Here is a 19,563-nt window from a genome sequence, read left to right as displayed (position 1 = left end):
TAAATACACCACACCATCATCTCTGCAACCCATGAATATGGTACATTATATGGAAAAAGGAACCTTACAGATGGAATTAAGATTTTGGACCTTAAAGTAAGGAGATTATCCTGGAATCTTAGGAAAATTATCCTGGAATATCTGGGTGGACTGAATATAATCACCTGAGTTCTTAAAAGTGGAAGAAGGCAGAAGAATCAAAGAGATTTGAAGGAATAAGAACCAAGAGACATTCAAAGATTGAGAGGGACTCAAGCTGCCATTGCTGCTTTGAAGATGGAGAAAGGGGGCCTCAAGCCCAGGAAGGTGACAACCTCTAGAAGCTGAGAATAGCCCTCAGTTGACACGCAGTAAAGAATAGCAACCTCAGTCCTACAACTGCAGGAAACTGAATGCTGCCAACAATCAGAATGAGCAAATAAACAGATCCTTCCCCAGGGCATCCGGAAAGGAACTCAGCCTGCAGGCACCTTGATATTTGCGTGATGAGACCCATGTTGGATCTCGAAGCTACAGAAATGTGAGATAATAAATTTACATTACTTTAGGTCCTGAAATTTGTGTTAATTTATTATGGCAGCAATAGAAAACTAACAAAATAAGGATTTTGTGAAAATATTGCAAAGAAGGAAACTGTGAAACTGTGGTGGTTAAACAGTGTGAGTTTAAAATCTAGGAAAAGCTCAGTTGAAGAGTGAAGATTATTAATAATTTTATTTGAGAAATGTAACTTGACAACCACATGCTGAGTAGAGTGGATACCGTGGTGAACAATAACAGTGATGATAATGAAGAGTAGCCTTTCCCCAGTATCCATCAGTACAAAGGAACATCCATTGACATCAATGCATGATCATGGGCGGAAATATCCCTTTCCTGGAGATGGAGTCTACAGTGTGGATAAAAATACCACTTAAGTTCATCTAGCTTCTGTCCTCCCAAATTGTTATTCCATAGACAATCTTTAGGTGTTAATTTAGGCTTGTGGAGAACTTCAAAGTAGGAGGATTGGTTCTGGCTCCTTAATCATGCATCACATTGACAGAGTGAGTACTCATGTGTCCATTGTTAGTGAAGGGTTTGGTCTCTAATCCCTTCACATCCTGTATGATGCAGTCCCTGTGAATTCACTCTCTGGACCACATCGCCCTGCACACTCAACCCAATGAAGTGCCAGACCTATGGCTCTGACAATCAACTTTGAAGGTACCAAGTGGGGATGTGGCCTCCATAGTCACCTACAGTGAGCCTCACCCTGGGGTGCCCTGAGCAGCAAGACTCAGGGCTGCTTATAGTACCTTGGGGAAAACAGGACAGGAAAAGAACAGGGTAGGGCCAGGAGGTAGGACAGGGCCTCAACTTCTCCCAGCAGCACAAATTTCTGTGTGAATTATATAAGTTACTTCACTTGGGCCTGCCTCAGTTTCCACATTCTCAAAATGAGACCACCTCACAGGGTTTTTGTAAGGGTTAAATGAGTAAAAGTCACTTAAACCATTTAGCACAACACCCAGTACATTTTCAGTTATCTATACATTTTAGTTATTATTGTTCAAATTCTAACTGTCATTCACTGCTGAGTCACCTTGGGAAAGTTAATTCAATTTTCTGCATCCCTGTTTCCTTATCTATAGAAGGGAGACAATAAAGTGGTACCAAACTCAACTGTCATATGGAATAATGGAATTAATATGAGTGAAGTGCTTCACACAGTGTGTGTATTTAGCAAGTATTTCATTGTTGTGATGTGTTGCTATGAAGGAGGAGGCCCTCAGCTCCACGCTGGGCAAGGGGAAGCTAGGATGTTACTTCATCCTTAGAGTCCCTTCCAATCAGCAGAGCCCAGGGTGCCTGGGGTCTCCAGGGAAAGCTCAGACACCAGGTCAGTAACAAGAGAACTCTGCATTCAGGTCAGTGCTGGGCAAATGGTCAAGGCAGTGGGATCTAGTGTTGAAATTCCAAAAATAGGGCACAGAGGCCCGGAGAAGGAGGTTTGCGGGAACGTGTAGATATGAGATCCATCCACAGCATTGTAGAATGAGACCTCACCAGTCTCATAGTCCAGGAAAACCCCCACTCTTTGAGGAGGGTTGGCAATTGTCAGCTTGGTCCTGAAGTAAGTGAGAGCTTGATAGTGTTCCCCATTAGACAGCTCCATAGTCCAGAATCCATTTGTGGGTGCTCTATAAATGAAGTATTTCCTCTCCACATTCTCCATGCACACCCCGACATGCCAGTTTTTCCTGTCTCCCACCTCCACCTCCCAGAAATGTCTCCCTGATGTGAAGCTCTCGCAGCCAAGCACATAGTAATCCGAATCAAATCTCTTAGGGTTGTCTGGCAGATTCTGTCGTCGGTCCACCCACTGCAAGCTCCTCTGGTCCTCAGAAACAAGGAGATTGGGGTTTGCTGTGTTCGGATCCAGAATCACATCCGCTGCAGAAAGTTTGGGCATGGGTCGTGGGCTCAATCATTGTTCCCAGACCTCAGATCATCAGACCTTCAAGATCTTCAAGACATGGGTCTGGCAGAGGAGGGCCGAGTCCAGAGCCTGGTGTCCCCAGCCTGCCTTGAATGTGACCCTCTCAGCAACACCGAAGGAAAGGGCCAGGGGTCTTTTGTTCAGTGGAGTACAGTGTTTAGGGTCAGGATCTGCCTAACTTGACGTCACTAGTTGGCTCCTTCCTTCCATCTTTTTCCTATTTCTCTCCCCAAAAATGATTCAGTCCACCTGTGCTTTATAGTCACATAGATTTACATTTCAATCCTTGCTCTGCCACTGCTGAGCTGAATAACTTTTCTCTTTCTACAGTCTCTTTTTCCATAGTCTGAAGCTATATATCTTTGAGCCTTAATTTCCTTATCTGGAAAATGGGGATAAAAGTACTAATCTCTGGGTAGAAAAAGACAACAAATGTTTTATACGAAGCCCAGGGCCAGGCATGGAGGAAGTACCTGATGTTATAGTAGCTCCATGCCTTTTCTGTGCTAGAGGGCATGTTGGGGGCTTTCTGTGCTCCCAGATCCCTTCTCTTCCTTCCTCTACCCACTTCTGGGCCCCAGCAATCTGTCCTCTGTGGACAGCATCACTGGGCTCCCTTGCCTTGGTTACCTATTGGGTTTGGCCAATGGGAGGTACTAGCTGAGGATTGGAAGGAGAGAGAGAAGAGAAGCAAACATTTATTTCCCCCACTTCCTCCCAGCCAGTGTTGGATGGTGATGGCCTAACACAGGCATGACTCCTCTCAGGCAGCCCTGTCCTTGAGCTACGGCTTCCTCTGGGCTCCAGTAACTTCTCCCTCTCCCTGTTCCTTCAAACCTATGGGTGGTGACAGATCACCACTGTTGTGACCCCTGGGGAACATCACATTCCCTTGTTGGTTTCCTTTAACCCTAATCCTGCCTTTGTAAAGAGTTCCTTTTCTAAACCTTCTTCAAACCACCCAGTTTGAACATGCCGTTTATTTGCAGTTGGTTTTTTATGACCCATACACATTCATTACCTCATTTAGTCTTTACCTCTACCTTCACATAATAGAGATTATGATCATCGTTTAAAAACGAGGAGACTAAAGTTCAGAACGTTAACTGACTTAGAGACACTCAGCAGCAGGAGGTGGCATAAGAAGCTTGGGGAAAGTAAAAATCTTTGCACATTGCCTTCTCTCCTTGGTCATTCCACGTCCTCCCTCTCCCTGCAGTGTTAGTTCACTCTGCCTCTCCTTCCCTCAGTCTACCCTTTATGCCTCTTCCTTCCCATGAAGATCTGTGGACCCAGGAGAGCAATCCTCCCTGCTTCTCTGGGCTCTCAGCAGGAAGGCCCTGGAGATGGGCAAACCTTTGAGACCAGGACTTCAAGTCACCCACTTGGAACACTCCCAGTCATGGGGAATTTCTTCCCGGAATCTCAAGAGTTGGAGAAAAACGGCATAAGGTCCCTCAGGTTGTTGTCCTAGGGAACATACAGTGATTCACTCACCAGCTTGGAAGAGGGCCATCTTCCATTCTGAAAGGCAGGAGACACAAACAGGGAACGGGCATTATTTCTGTTCTTGCTGCATCCATTCTCCTCACTAAGCTTTTTCCCTCTCCCTTTCTTCAGTCTCTTCCAATGTCCAGCTTCCTTAATCTACAGCTCTGCCGAATCAGAATCTAAAAACTAGTGGACTTCCTTCACTCCATCATGCTGGGGCTGCAGGCGAAATGGGCAGGCTTTGCTAGGGTGTGAGCCTACGTGCCAGCAGGGTAAGGGGTGACTGAAACTGGCCAGAACCTGTGTCTGGAAAGTCCTTTCTGGGGTTTCAGAAAAGCATGGGTGGTGTCTCCCACAGAAAATGAGCCTCTGGGCTAGATCTAATTATTACTACTGGGAATGCCAATGGGTCATACAACAGAGAAAATGTTTAAGTGCTTAGTACACATGTGCCAGGAAACTCAGAGAGCATCAGGGTCACTCACCATCATAGTACAGAGACTTCAATCCACCTACAATGGAAGAAAGGTAGAGATGTCACCTGAACTATGTCACTTCTGTGTGATCTAATTTCTCTTCTTTTGCACCAACCTAATCTTTCTTTTTGACCCCCATCCCCTCCATCCCTACCTTCTCCCTCTGCCTGTTCAATGCGCTCCTCCCTCTCCTCCTTAGTATGAAATCTGAGAACATCAATAAGAAATAAGGGTGACTGTTTGGGGGCAAGCACAGGGAGGCCATGTTTTTAATGGGGAACAGGTCCTTCAATCTCTCTCCAGGAGGGGCCTACAGACTCTTCAGCCCAGCAAGGCACCAGGGAACATATAGGGGTGCACTTGAAAAGAAAGGAGGAGGAGGAGGAGGATGGAACTCCCTCGATGAAGTGCCTTCCCTATTCCCATCAATTGCATGCTGATATACCACAGGCACCATGCAAGTGCTTTCCCAGCTGAGACCTGGCAGCTCTATTCTGTATGTATCCATACTCCCATACAGGGGCACAGGTGTCACTGTGTGTATACCTGGACATGTATATGTACTAGAATCCATCTTTCTCAGGCTTTATGATGTCCTGCCCACTTCGAAAAAGAATCGGACAACTTAATGAGGGAATTTCAGACACTGTTTTTTTAAAAGCAATTCTAACAAGTCTATGACAACTAAGCCACTGTGGTACTCCTTTTTTTTTAATGCACTTTTCTCTCTCCTTCTTCTCATATTTCCTCATTCTTTTAAATCTTACATTCTTTGTTTTCTTCTCAGCAGCCTACAGATTATGTAAAGCAATTAGTGAGATTCCCAGCATAGGGAGGGCACTTTATCTAGGGAGTTCCATCCCCCTCCTCCTCCTTTCCTGTCAAGTGCACCCTGGATATTCCCTGGTGCTTGCTGGGCTGAAGAGTCTGTGGGCCCCTCCTGGAGAGAGATTGAAGGCCCTTTTCCCTAATAAAAACACAACTCCCTTATGTTTCCCCCCAAAGAGCCAGGCTTATTTCTTTCCCTTGGTAAAGGGATCCTGGATATTTTTCAGCCCTGGGCAGAGTTAGGGGTGAGGAAAGGGGCTGGGAAATATTGGAGCAGAGAGTCTTAGAAGCAAATTCAGAGAAAGTGTCAGAGACGCTCAGGCATGAGCCATGACAGGCGATCCATCTCTCATACATCTGCAATGGAAGGAACCTGAAGGGTCATGAAGCAGCTTAAGGCAGAGATACCGAGCCATGGTGGACCCCTCGGGGAATCTGAACTTACACAGTATACGCTGGAGGCACCCTGGAAAATAAGCAGGGAAAAAAATTACTGTTATGTGGAGGACCTTTGGAAAATAAAACCTACTAATGACCCAGTACAGTGGTTGGTGCTTGGGGTGGCGATGGAGTGAGATCCTTAGGGGCACCCTCCCCTAAGCCAGTGCCTCAGGTTCCCTCCCTGGTCTGATACCTCTTTCCCTTCGTTCCTCTTCCTTTTCTGCTTGCTCTCTCTTTATCACCTGCTGCTGTTTCCAGAGGAAGTAAGCAGCCCCTGCAAGAAGCAGCAGCAAGACAGGCAGGGTCCCAGCCAAAGCTACTATCCAGGGCCTGGCTCTCCAGAAGAAGGGGTCTGCAATGGAATGGAGCATTAGCCTCTCATCCCCAGGGTGGGGATCACAGAGTTGATCTCATGACCTTAAATGATTCTTCTCCACCTAAAGTCGCAGAAAACTCTGGGGAAAACTTCGGTAAACTCTTACCATAAAATAGTCTATTCCTTGTCTTGAAATGTCTGCTTCTCACATGTGAATAGGAGTTACTTGAGCATCAGAATCACATTTTTTCTAATTTAATTTTTCAATAGTTTACATTTACATGGTTCAAATATCAAAAAAATATAGAACGTTGTCCAAGTCTCCCATCCACTGCCTCCTCCCTCCCCCCATTTATTAGTATCTGATTAGTCAGCTTAACATGGTTGTTAAGAATAGGCACTTTGGAGCTGGAGGGCCTGCATTCAAATTCTGGCTCCTCCACTTGACTGGCTGTGGGATCTTGGACTAATTCTTAACCGCTCTGTTCCTGGTGTCCTAATCTGTAACATGAGGGAAATAATAGTACCGTACTCATAAGGTTAAAGGATTAAATTAATGCTTATGAAGAGTTTGACACGAAGTGAGTGTTATTCAAGTGTGTATTAAATTTTTTAAATATAAATATCCTTCTATTTTTTTCTTTTTTACACCAAAGACAGCATTCTACACAAACCACTCTGCATGTGGCTTTTTCTCTTCATCTCAGAGAATCTGCCACATTAGGACAGAGCAAATGTTTGTGTTTTCTTTCCCAGCTGTGCAACATTCCATTGCATAGAAGTTCCCCACTGGTGGACTTTTGCATAAGTTCAAACTTTTCCCTATCATAATGAATGCTACAACAAATAGCCTTTTACATGAGTCATTTCATACATACGCATACATTTCATACAAGCATATCTGTCAGAGAAGTTCCAAGAAGTGGGATTCTGAGATGAATATATAAGTAGTTGGGAGAAATACTGCTTACTGCCCCTAATAGAAGTTGTGCTAATTTATACCAAAAATATACCAAATTGTACCTACAAATGCCTGAAAGTGACTCTCTCTCCACAATCCTGCCATCAGAATGTGTGATCTGCAACCTGGTTTTGTTGTCTTTTGTTTAGTTTCCAATCACAAGTGGTAAATGTTTTAATACTTGCTCCTCTATAGACTGAGATGGGACATCACCTTATGTGTTATTCCCTTTTATGTGAACTAATAATTCATGCCCTTTGCTCATTTTTCTATTTTCTATTGCTCATTTTCATTTTGAGTTGTTTTATATTGTAAGCAGATTAGTTCCTTCTATAAGACATCAATCGTACATATTTTTTTCCCATTTTGTCATTTGTCTTTGCTTAAGGGTCTGATCTTTACCATGTTCCCCCAGTTCTCACTGCTTGTCACAGTGCCTGGCACGCAGGAAATACTTAGTAAATATTTGTGACATAAATAGCTTTATGGGGAAAAGAAACATGCCAAAAGTAAGAAAAAGGCTCTGGATCCCTGCTCTGTGCCTTATATTCACTACAAAGATCCAAATCAGCAACAAAGAATTACACGTCTTCCTTCTTTCAGTAGCCACAGCTAAGCACAGTATACCTAGGACTAAGCAGGGTACTGACCTGCGATGGAAATCCTGGCTGACTTTTCCTGCCTGAGGAGGGGATTTCTGATGATACAGGATACCTCGTCTTCAGAGTCATCTTTCACGATCACAGATGCTGCGACTGCATACAGACCTGCTCCGTCCAACTCCAAAGGTCCTGGCACAGCTGGCATGTCTGTTCCCTTGGCGTCTATCCACTGTATTTCGGGTCGAGGATACCAGCCAGCGGACATGCAATCCAAATGGATCCCTCCATCCTCATGACCCTTCATTTCAATGTGACAATCAGAACCCAATGCTGTGGAAGGATAATTGAGCCTGAATTCTTTACAAAGAAGCCTCTTGCATTAATGAGAGTCTCAACAGGAATCCAATGACACAAGCACATTAGATAATTCAAGGGGAGTTTCATGAAGGAGGTATTTACAAATGCATGGTTGTGGTGAGGGGAAAACTACATAGGATGGAGCAACACCCCAGGGCCAAGAATAGTGGAGCTGTTACCAGCCACCGCTAAACCCAAAGGGAGGTGGAAAAGAAGCCATTTTGAAGCCTTAAAGAAGAAAATCATATAGAGACAGCTTTCTTGAGAGGAGCTGGGAGCTTTGGGAATGGAATGCAGCCAGCTAGAGGTGGTCCTACAGGGAGAAAGCCTATGGGGTAAGTACCTGGACCTCTCTCTCCTCTCCTTCCCTCCATTCTCTGCTTTGGCCCCCTATTGACCAACCCAGCCAGAAACCACAGGCAAGACAGAGCCCTGAGAAAGAGAAATGCAGCCCTTGACATCTGGACATCGGCCTGGTTTCAGTGTTCTCCTGTTGAACATAAGCAATTTCAAGGTACGTCAACATCAGACAAAGGGACCTTGTCACTATGATGGGTCAAGACAAAAAGAAGACCACTCAACAATCATGTTTGACCGTAGAGGAAAACATGTACACAGTCCAAACCACAATCACGACTAAACATTTCCCTATCCTGGCTATGAGTGACTGCCGCTCCTTAACCAATTACGGCTTTAGCTTCACTCTAGTCTTCCTCCTGATAAGACTTAAGACACCCACCCACAGAATCACACCCTCCAGTTTCCTGATAGACCCAAGCCAGATCAAAGTCCCACTTCCATAAACCCTCCTGAATCCCCTAACAAAAGCCCAAATTCTATACCAATCTTCTCTAACACCATCTTAACTGAGACACCCCACGATTACCACACATGAGCCTTCTCCCTCCCTGCAACAAGTAATAAACACAACTTGGTCAACTGCTGGTGTGATCCTGGGGGCCTTTGGTGGGAGAACATTGGCAGCACAAATGCTGTCCTACAAGTCAGCCTCTGGGGGCCCAGAGCAGTGTGCACCTGGAGGAGCCACAGAAGCCATCTGGAACACAACTGAACCCAAACAACTCTGTGCCATCACTGAGGAGATATTTTCTTATTCTTCCTAACTCTGACCTTTCAATTCCTGTCTTAGACCCTGGTGGCCAGCATGAGGGAGTTCGTTGCTTGATGTTATATGGTACAAGAGGGATTATTCCTAGACGAAAACCTGTGTCTTTCCCAAGAGCCTAAGAAACAAAGTGGGAAGGCAGTGGAGGCACTTCCTAGTGACCAGCCAGGATGCTCTGAGGTGGATTTGGAGGAGGACTTCTTCCTCCACTTCCAGGTCCCAGGGAGGAATGAGCTGAGAACAAAACTTGGAGGCTCACCTGCAACTTCCAGCTCCACCATGGCTTTTTCATAGAAGTTTTCATCTTGGAAATAACACAGGTAGTTTCCACTGTCAGAGGCTGTGACATCATAAATTCGGAGAGTAGCCTTCCCTTCAGTGATGCCATCTCTTAAAATCGAAGTTCTCCCTCGATACTCTGCCATCTGATTCTCTTCTACCTCCTTCCCATTTGCATACTCATATACTACCTCCCTAAGGCTGGATCTCACCCACAACAGCTCCATGGTCTCCGCACTCATCTTCGGGGAAAGATGACAGGGTAAATCAGCGTCTTCACCCACCATGGCGAGGATGGGGCCAGGGGGTCCAATCACAGAAAACTGAGCTGATAAGTAAAAGGAGAAGCTCCATCAGAGGAAGTTGGGACAACGAAGGTAAGGGAGGGGGGATCTCACACAGGTTGGTGAGGTACGGAAAACCTAGAGAGGAACAGGATCCTGACAGAAGTAAAATTTGTCTTAATGGCATGTGCGCCTTCAATTAGGATTGGATTTATAGGTATGATAAGTTGTCAGAGGTTCTGACAGGGCACTAACAGGTAATTGTCTTCTTCAGATACATAAAATCAGAATGTTCCCTACCTGAGCAAGGGGTAAGCAGCTGGACCAAGACGAGGCAGACAAAGAGGTCGAGCAGAGGGAAATCTAAGGAACTTGCCATTTTCATCTGTGCTGCAGAGAGACGGTGGAAAGAGGCAAAACTATGACCTGGAAGAAGATGAAGAATTCCACATTAAACTTCCATCTCCAAAGGCTGACTCAGGGTGAAACACAGAGTCACTAATATGGTGACTCAACATCCTTTCCTACTAAAATTTCTGTTTGAGAGTCTCTTAACCTTTGAGTTCCAACATAAAAAATCACTCGTAAAAATATGAAATGTTAAGTATACATACATTTAACATATAAATGTTATGTATGTCCTGATAAAGGTACATGTATTAACCCTTAACCCATCAGGAAATCCTTGACTCTACAGTCCAAATGTGTCTCTCTCTGAGTCCCCTGATTCAATATGTGTCCCCTATAATCTGTGCTCAACACAAGAACCTGAATGGTGTTTGAGTCACATCATGTCACTACACTGCTCAACACCTTCCAGTGGCTCCCATTTCACTCAGAGTAGATGCTGAAGTCCTTACAATGGCCCACATGGCCCTCCAGGACCTGCGCCTCTCACTTCATCTGCCTTACTCTCCTCATCTGCTCCAGACACACTGCCCTTCTTGCTGGTATTTGAACAGGCCAGAACAGAGGACTTCGGCCCTGACTCTTTCTTCTACCTGGAACTCTCTGACCCCAGTATCCACAGGCTCACTCCCTCACCTCCTTCAGGTCTTCCTCTAAAGTTCATTCCTCCATGAGACTTTCCCTGACCACAGGATTATGGCAACTGCTCCCAACCCCCTGAGCCTGCTCTTTTGCCCATTGAATTTTCCCCATTTAACATATCATGTGTTCACCGTCTGTCTCTACCTGCTCAAATGGAAGCTCCACAAACTAAAGATATTGGTCTATTTTGTTTACTGATATGTAAGAGCTGGTACAACAGTGTGTGGTTCACAGGGAACCCTCAGTAAATATTTGTTGAATGAGTGAATGGATGAGGGGTAACATATTAACCAATAAATATTAGAATTTTAAATCAATTTAGATGATCAGATTAACATGTTGTCATCTGGCAAGATGGGAGGTGGAAAGTTATGAAGACAAGTAGTGACCTGCCTCTGTAGTGACCTGCTATTTTAGTCTGACTCAGAGAGCACAGCCTGGCCTCCTGTGCTCCCACTGGGACTTGTCCGTATTAATGTATTTATTCCTACTTTCCAGTGAAGTGGTTTCAAGGAACAAGCATGTCCTGAATATGCATGTAAGAGTGTTACAACTGGGTATGCTTCAGTGCACTCTTTTCACAATTGTTCTTTTGAGGAGAAATATCCATAGGAAGGAAATTATTCATTTCCTGCCTTTCTTTCTCTAGATGTTCACCAATGCTCCTTGGCAGATGGCCTCTGGGCTCACCAGCAATGGGTAATTTCCCTGGTCTTAGTCTTTCCACTGGTAGAGAAGTGGGTTTCAGAGGCAGAGATGTAAGAGCTGGGACTTATGAACAAGGGGCCAATATGTCCAGCCGGGAGCACATAGCAGCCTAACAAAGCTCATGCCTCTACAAAATGCTGAGGTTCTCTAAGCTCAGAGGCAGGACCCCTGCAACTCCCCACTCCCAGCCCAGTGCTCCCAACTGTTTCTTGGCTCAGAAAAGCAACTCCACCATCTTTTAGGCATGGTCTGTGGCATCACTGTGAACCTTTGTGATAAGGAAGTGTGGGGCTGTCGCCAGCTGGCAAGGCTTGATTCAAACTGGAGTTCATGCTTGGCTTCCATCCCAGCCACTCCAGATTTGTTTGAATCCCTAGATAGTGGAGAGCCTGAGAGCAGGCCTAGGTGGATTACTCAGAGACAGGACTGAGACCTCGGGACCTAAACCCTCCCTTCCCCCTTGGTCCTCTCCCATCTTGTATCCTCTCCTTCCCTGAAGATATCATGTGGGATTGGTTGGTGACAAATGACTTGATGGTGTGCACATCTTGGGAGCAACACTGTGGAATCCTCCAAGCCTCAACCCATAGCCATCACCACCTTCAAATCATGTCCGCATCAGACTCTGCTTAAGATCCAGGCAGACCCCCTGGTGGAGGCTCTGGAGTCAGAGGCTGAACCCACCACTTCTTAATCACAAGACCAGTGAATGGGAGAGCTAGGAATAAGACCAGCTATCACCCATCTTATCATTCATTCATTCAATAAACATTTACTAAGCACACATTATGTGCCAGGCCCACTCTGTTAGGTGTGGGAACAAAAAGGATGTGGAAACTAGGTAATGGCACTCGGATTCACAAGCTGTGTGAAGTCAGCCATGTGACAAAACCTATTTGAACTTCAGTTACTCATGAAACAATGTGAAATATGAACTTTGAAGTGTGCATAATCAGCCCAGCAGATCCCCTTCCAGATCTGGGTCAGCAAAGCACTTGCATGAATCCAGAGAGAGGAACGTGTAAGGATGACACTGCAGCATTATCTTTAAAAGTAAAAGAGCGATCAAGAACCTAAACATTGGAGACTGGTTAGTTGAATAATGGCTCATTGCTACAAAAAAATTCAATGAGGCAGTTAAGACTAATTTATAATCACTAACCCAGATAATCAAGATATATTAAGTGAACAAAAAGCGCATTGCAGAACAATACTAACGATTCTATTAAAAAAAAACAAAGCTATAAATTTGTATATACATTTTTGTCATTGCCCTAAAAGAAGACTGAAAGGATACAGGCTACACTGAGAGTTGGGGATTGAATAAAAGATACTTTTATCCTTTTTGCCCTATATTTTGAAAATTATATGAATGTTTTAAATTTTAAAAGTTTTCGTATATAACTTAATAATAAATCATTGTTACAAGCAATTATAGTGACTGCAACATATTTGTTGTTCAGAAAATACCAACTCCTCAAAAACAAACCAGATGAGGCCCCAGTCATAGTACCTGCAAGTCCGGGAACTGCCGGGGGACAAGGGAGTAGAAGTCTGGTCAGCTGGCGGTGCTTCAGACCCTTGTCTGAAGCCTGAACACCTTCAGACAAAATGTTGTCTTCCAGTCCATCCTCTCCTCTTCAAACTGTTCTCTATGCTGCTAGAGAGAGGACAGTATTATTATTACTATAATAGCCAAAATTTCCCTGCTGTCCTCAGAGTGGGGAAAAATGTTTACACTTACTTTTTAGGGTATTTCTTGATTTTTGTTCCTAATTATGCATAATTTTAAAATAGGGAAAAATATATAATTTAAATACTCTGTTATGGTAATGATAAACTTCACTTCACGAGAATGCAAATATTTCTGGAAGTATTTTGGCCATATATATATATATATATATATATATATACACATATATGCCAAATGCCTTAGAAATGTTTCATCGTTTGATCCAGAAATTCCACTTGTACGAATTACTCTTAAAGTAAAGCAATCAGATGTTAACACAAGGAGTTCTGTTTAAGGCTGTTCAACACAGTAAAATCTACAATAGCAAACTGTAGACACAATTTAGATACCCAAGGTGAATCCAATTTTGCTACAATTATAAACGAAGCTCTTTATTAAAAACGTAATTCCTAATAACTGTATGATAATCCCTCTGCGATTGGACAACGTGTTGTTTATTCATGCTCCAACTGTTGCATATGGATACGTATGCTGCAAATGGAGGTTGATGCAGATTTTTCTATATTATAAATAATTCTGTAATGAACATGTTTACATATAATTCTTTGAGGCACTTTTTTTTTTAGAATCTATTAGGATGCCTTCCTAGACGTGAGCTGGAGAGATTGAGTCCTCTGCTCCTTTCTGGCTAGAGTAAGTTCTTAAGAATACCCAGTTGGCAAGTTTCTTCATTCAGGTTGTCTCTCTCCCAGCAAATTTCCCGATGCAGGGCCTTACCTTTTGCACCTGCCCTCATCCCCCATCCCCTCATCTCACACACAAGCATCAAACCCCTTTCTCTGGGTGAGGAATTCCCTGTACCCACTCTCAGCTTTTTAGCCTCTCTCCTTCCAGGGCCTGTGGCACTGGCTTTTACCAATTTCCCCCACTTACCCCTTGGCATTTCCATCTGAAAATTATAGCCCACAGAATGAAGGTAATCAATACTTCTCCGTTGTAGTTAACAGTCAGCTCTGAAAGAAAGAGAAAGGAAAGAAAGGCTGTTTCCTGTGAGAAAGAGAAGCAGTCTCTCTTTGGAAGAATTACTTTTCTGATTGGCTCAGAGGGGTATTTCTCATCAGTTGCTGGGCAGACACCAATGAGGAAGGTAGAAGGAAAACTGAAACTGTATGGGACTGTAGAAAAGAAGAAAAATTACAGCCCTAATTCCCCCACTGTTTATGTTTACCTATTTGAATCATTGTGTGTTTGTGTATAATCAGTATTTCATTACATACATTTGTTTATGTCTTTTATATCACAATACTTTTATCAGCAGAACTAAGCAGAAAAATTAGAAGACTTTAAAGACTGAAGAGAGGAAGAGATGCGTTAATTACAACATTTCTGTGGTCATTTTATAACATCTGTGTGCATGTAGGTGGACACATGGAGGAGGACATCTTTTACAACAGAGCCAAATGGATGTACGAACAGAAAGAAAACCAGATCCACTCTACTGTTTTAGCACCTCTGAAACTCAAGTCTCAGATCCGTGACCACATCATATAATTTTATGGTTTCCAGAGGCAGTGCTGCCAGTAACTGATGGGCATGTCTTACATTTTCAGAGCATTCTTATTTGGAGGGTTGCTGAGAGCTTCATCCACTCTCTGCCCCTTACTTGCGCTACATTTGTATTTTCACGTATATTTGTTTCTCCTCTGCCTGCAGGATTCTGTATTCTCTGAGGTTAGACTCTGGATAGGCTGTGAATCCTGCTTCTATAAGGTGTATTTGAGAATAACTGGTCCTATCTGTGGCCTAGGGCCTCCCAAGACACATTATTGTGATCTCAAGACAGTGATTAAAGCTTCTAGGGCTTTGAAGTGAACTTGGCTTGTGGAATTTGATTAAATTCCAGCAGTTTGCATTTAGGCTTTGTGGTAGACATGGCTGGTGGTTGTACAGTATCTATTCCCTGCTTCTCCTTATTGATCAAACCCATTTTGGGGGACTACTTCAATGCACCCATCCCCCTTATAGAATAGGAAAGACCAAAGGACTAAGTTCGAGCCAATGATTTGTAGGTGGAGGTAGTTGGGTTGTGTTTCTCAAGAGAGGCCCATATTCTTCCTACTTCCTCCTTCGTCTTTTTGTCTAGAACATGGTCCTTGGAGCTGGAGTACAGGGACCATCTTGTGACCAAAATGGAAGCCACATTCTGAGATGGTAGAGAATAAAGACAGAAGGAGGCTGTGGCATGGATCCATCTCTGAGCTGCCAGACTAGCTCTGGACTGCTGCCCTCTGAATTCATTTTACGTGAAAGGAAAACAAACCTTTGTTTTGTTGAAGCCAATGGTACTTCTGGCGTCTGTTATCAATAGCAAAATACAATTCTTCCCTCCCCACCACCCCCCATCAGCAGTCTATCATGAAACTTTTCAAGCATACAGCAAAGTTGAAAGACTTTTTCAATGACTGCCAAATACACCTACTATCTAGATTTCACAGTGAAAATTTTACTATACTTGATTAATTATAGTCTGTCCTTATATTCATCCCCTATCCATCCTTATCTATCCATCTACTTATTTATTTATTTATTTGATGCCTTTTAAAGTAAATTGCAGACATCAACGCACTTTCCCCTGGATACTTCAGCACACCTATCACGTCGAAGAACAGATTCCTGAAATGCTGGAGGCACCAATGCTCTGTTTGAAATACAAATGTAAGAGTACTTTCTAGTCATATCTTCTAAAATGAACAGTGGGATATGTTTATCTGGGGATCTCTAGCTCCTAAATGCCTATCCATCCCCAATGATATTGACAGTCTGGCCCCAGGTACCTGGCCCCTCCTAGTAAGAATCAGGCTCCCTCCAGGAGGCTGTGTGAGCAGGAGGCTCCAGGACTGCCTCTCAGCAACAGCTTGAGACAGGGACCAGCCCTGCCTCAGGGCCCTTCTGTCCATTCCCTGGAATCTGCTAGAGAAGTGCTCTCTTCTTCACTGAAACCACAAGAAGGGAATCAATGTTCTGGAGGGTCTGCAGGATATAGGGCCCACAAATCACTTGAGGAAGAGCAGGCATAAAAATCACCTTTGAAGGAAGCTGAAGAGAGGCATGGGGTTGGGTTCAGAGACAAAATAAAAGAGGAGAGTGGGCATTCCATTACAATGGGAAGAGAATGTAAAAATTAGCTCAGAATGTTACAATAAGACCTGCCAGTCATCAGGTTGGGATAACAGACATATTTGATAAAGTAATCACGTAGTAAACAGAAATAATATTTCTCCCAAAGTCATGCTGCAGCTGCAATGTGGGGAAAAACCACACCCTTCTCTGAGTGCTTCCTGTTTTCTCACTCACTGAGAAACTTCCTTTTAAAAATTCAATAACATTCATTTTTTTGCATGTGGCTGTCCAGTTTTCCCAACACCATTTATTGAAGAGACTTTGCATTCTCCATTGTATGTTCTTAGACTCCTTTTGAAGATTACCTGTCCATTATCTTACACCATACACAAAAATTAACTCAAAAAGTATTAAAGCCTTGATGTAAGACCTGAAACCATTAAACTCCTAGAAGAAAACATAAACAGTATTTTCTCTGACATGGGTCTTAGCAGTATCTTTTTGGGTATCACGTCTACTAAGGCAAAGGAAACAAAAGAAAAAATAAACAAGTAGGAGTACATCAGACTAAAAAGCTTCTGCAGGGCAAAGGAAATCATCAACAAAATGAAAAGACAACCCACCAACTGGGAGAAAATATTTGCAAATCATATATCCAACAAGGAGTTAATTTCCAAAATATATAAAGAGCTCACACAACTCAACAGCAACAAAAAATTAGCAACCTGATCAAATAATGAGCAGAAGATATGAACAGATATTTTTCATTTTTCCAAAGAAGATACACACATGACCAACAGGCAAGTGAAAAGATGTTCTACGTCACTAATTGTTAGGGAAATGCAAATCAAAGCCACAATGAGATATCACTTCACACCCATAAGAATGGCTAGAAAAGAGAAGGAACAACACGGGTTGGAGAAGCCGTGGAGAAAAGGAACCTTCATACACCTTTGGTCAGAATGCAACCTTATGCAACCACAAGGGAGAATAGTATGGAGATTTCTCAAAAAAATAAAAATGAAATACCGTATGATCCAGCCATTCAACTATTGGATATTTATCCAAAGAACATGAAATCAATAATCCAAAAAGATTTGTCCACCGCTGTGTTCATTGCAGCTTTATTCACAATTGCCAAGGCATGAAGGCAACCCAAGTGCCCAACACTGAAAGAATTGATAAGGAAGATGTGATGTATACAATCAATGGAACACCACTCAGTCATAAGAAAAAGACAAAATGGTGCCATTTGTGAAAACGTAGATGGACATTAAGAGTATTATGCTAGGTGAAATAAGTCAGGCAGAAAGACAGATACCGTATGATTACACTCGCATATGGAAGAAAAACAAACACATAGATAAGAAGAACAGATTAGTGATTACCAGAGGAGAAGTGGTGGGAGAGGGCAAAAGGGGTAAAGGGCACACATATAAGCTGATGGATAAGAACTAGACTGTTGGTGGCAAACACAATGCAGTCTGGACAGAAATTGAAGTATAATCATGTACACCTGAAACATACCCAATGTTATAAGCCTATGTGACCTCAATAAAATAATTAAAAAGCAAAAACTCAGAGTCTGTCAAAAGCTTTGCTGCTAGAAATCATATCAATAAGAATGAACCATTCCATTCTTCTCTGGAGGATCCAAGTTACTTTGACCCAGAAAAGCAGCCTTGATTTCCAACCAAGATGCTGAACTTCAGATAAGGGGGTTCTAAGTACAACATTTTCTGTCTCTTAACTTTATGGTTTCCGAGGAAATAGGGCCCTGGGTCAAATTCTCATCAGGAACTTTACATGAAGCTCTGAGAGATAAATGTGTATGAAATGGGGCAGTAAAAATTCATTAATTCCACAAATTTTAATTGAAAACCTACCTACGAGTAGGTATCAGCACTGAACTTAGAATTGGTGAGAAGAGAGGCATAATGCATTAGGTGAACCACAGACTCTGAAGCCAGGCTGCCGGGGTAACCTTTATTAGCTGTGTGATGTTGGGCCACTTACTTATCCTCTCTTTGCCTTAGTTTTCTTATCTGCATAATAAGGGAAATAATAGTGTCTGTCTTTTTGCATTGCTGCTGTGAGGATGAAATGAAATGATTCAGGCAATTTTCTTACAACAGTTTCATAAACAATAAACCACAAAAATGTATGTTAAATAAAGAGTAGATTTGTTCCTCCCTCTCAGAGTTGATAGCTTGGAGTTTCCCCTTGAGGAGAGGGAGATGACGGGGATTGATGCCGAAGGATTGAAAAACTGAAGGATGGGCTTCTACTGTTAACTTTAGGAACTGAGCATGATAGATGCCAAAATGTCTGCAGAGACTCCTTTCCTGTAGGAAATAGCTAGGTGTGTGCATATACTTAATAACAATTCAAGTCCCCTTTGTACAGCAATTGCACTTTCAAGAATTGATCCTAATGACAAATGCCATTGGGAAATTTATTCTGTGGAAGTGACTGGACCTATGCAAAAATGATTTACATACAAAGATGTTTATAGTAGCATCATTTGTAAGACCAAAGAAAGAAAACTATCTTCATTAACAATAATACAAGATTAGTATTTAAGATTAAGTGTTGTAAAAAAAGCATGTCATGGGACAACATATACAGCAAGGTTCAATTTTCATTGAAAAACTGTGTGTCTATTAGAAAACTGTTAAAGAATATGCACTTAGTAGTTAATGCAGTAAAATGCTTTAAAAGTAGGAAGTTATTTATGGAAAGGAGCAATAAGTGAATTCAAAAACCAGAAAAGAAATCTTGAAAAATCTGGGGTGAAAAGTGACATTGAAAGGGTCATTGAAATTGCTTGATAAGGAATGCCTGGATTCTCAGGGGTGGTAAGATGTGGCATTAGAAGTAAGAATGTGGAATGTGGCATCAAGTCGCAGAACAGCAGATGACCTGGAGAAGGGATATGGGGAATCACAGAGTCACCTGAAAATGGATTCTGGTTCCTGGAACTGTGTGCTAATAAGTGTAAGGCCCTGACCTCCTTGGGACCTTTCTGTGTTTTCCTCACAAACCCCAAGCTCCCAATAAGTCCTATTGCCCACTTCTACCTCCCAGTAATGTCTCCCTAAAGAGAAGGGCTTGTGGCCCAGCACACATGGGTCAGGAAAAAACCCTCCAGGTTTTTCAAGGAGATCCTGCCGTGTATTTTTCTGCCTCACACTTTCGCAATCTTCAGACAAAAACAGTTCACAGTAGGCGGTGTCTGGATCCAGAGTCGCATTAGCTGCAGAAAGAGCAAGAAACAAGAGAGAGCCAGGTCAACGATGTCATCTCAGGGCCCTCAGTGACTGGGAAAGAGGAGAAAAGAAGCTGACCC

The 19,563-nt window shown here is 43.0% G+C and overlaps 1 protein-coding gene across 2 annotated transcripts; it reads right to left on the bottom strand.

Moving 5' to 3' along the window:
• Window positions 1-695: 695 nt before the first annotated feature.
• On the bottom strand, window positions 696-14,190 carry LOC138919414 (butyrophilin subfamily 3 member A3-like). 2 transcript variants are annotated; one of them, XM_070244172.1, is made up of 10 exons: window positions 14,028-14,190; window positions 12,915-13,058; window positions 9,944-10,069; window positions 9,340-9,687; window positions 7,646-7,927; window positions 5,912-6,070; window positions 5,723-5,743; window positions 4,459-4,485; window positions 3,980-4,006; window positions 696-2,436 (listed from the first exon to the last, which is right to left on the bottom strand). In XM_070244172.1, exons 3-10 carry the CDS (start codon window positions 10,026-10,028, stop codon window positions 1,907-1,909), a joined length of 1,479 nt encoding a protein of 492 aa, XP_070100273.1. In that variant the 5' UTR covers window positions 10,029-10,069; window positions 12,915-13,058; window positions 14,028-14,190; the 3' UTR covers window positions 696-1,906. The 2 variants fall into 2 exon arrangements, with proteins under 2 accessions (XP_070100273.1, XP_070100274.1); XM_070244173.1 differs by having other exon boundaries at window positions 12,915-13,061; window positions 14,028-14,186.
• Between the last annotated feature and the right edge of the window lie 5,373 nt (window positions 14,191-19,563).

This window comes from Equus caballus, chromosome 20 (assembly GCF_041296265.1).
Source record: "Equus caballus isolate H_3958 breed thoroughbred chromosome 20, TB-T2T, whole genome shotgun sequence".
In the NCBI taxonomy this organism is placed as follows: domain Eukaryota; kingdom Metazoa; phylum Chordata; class Mammalia; order Perissodactyla; family Equidae; genus Equus; species Equus caballus.
This window is presented reverse-complemented; position numbering and strand designations above follow the sequence as displayed.

Coding starts and splice junctions, on each gene's coding strand:
- LOC138919414 (XM_070244172.1), bottom strand. CDS start 10,028: ATGAAAATGGCAAGTTCCTTAGATTTCCCTCTGCTCGACCTCTTTGTC. Junction 7,928..9,339: donor GGTGGAGCTGGAAGTTGCAG/GTGAGCCTCCAA, acceptor ATCCTTCCACAG/CATTGGGTTCTGATTGTCAC. Junction 5,744..5,911: donor AGAGGAACGAAGGGAAAGAG/GTATCAGACCAG, acceptor CTTATTTTCCAG/GGTGCCTCCAGCGTATACTG.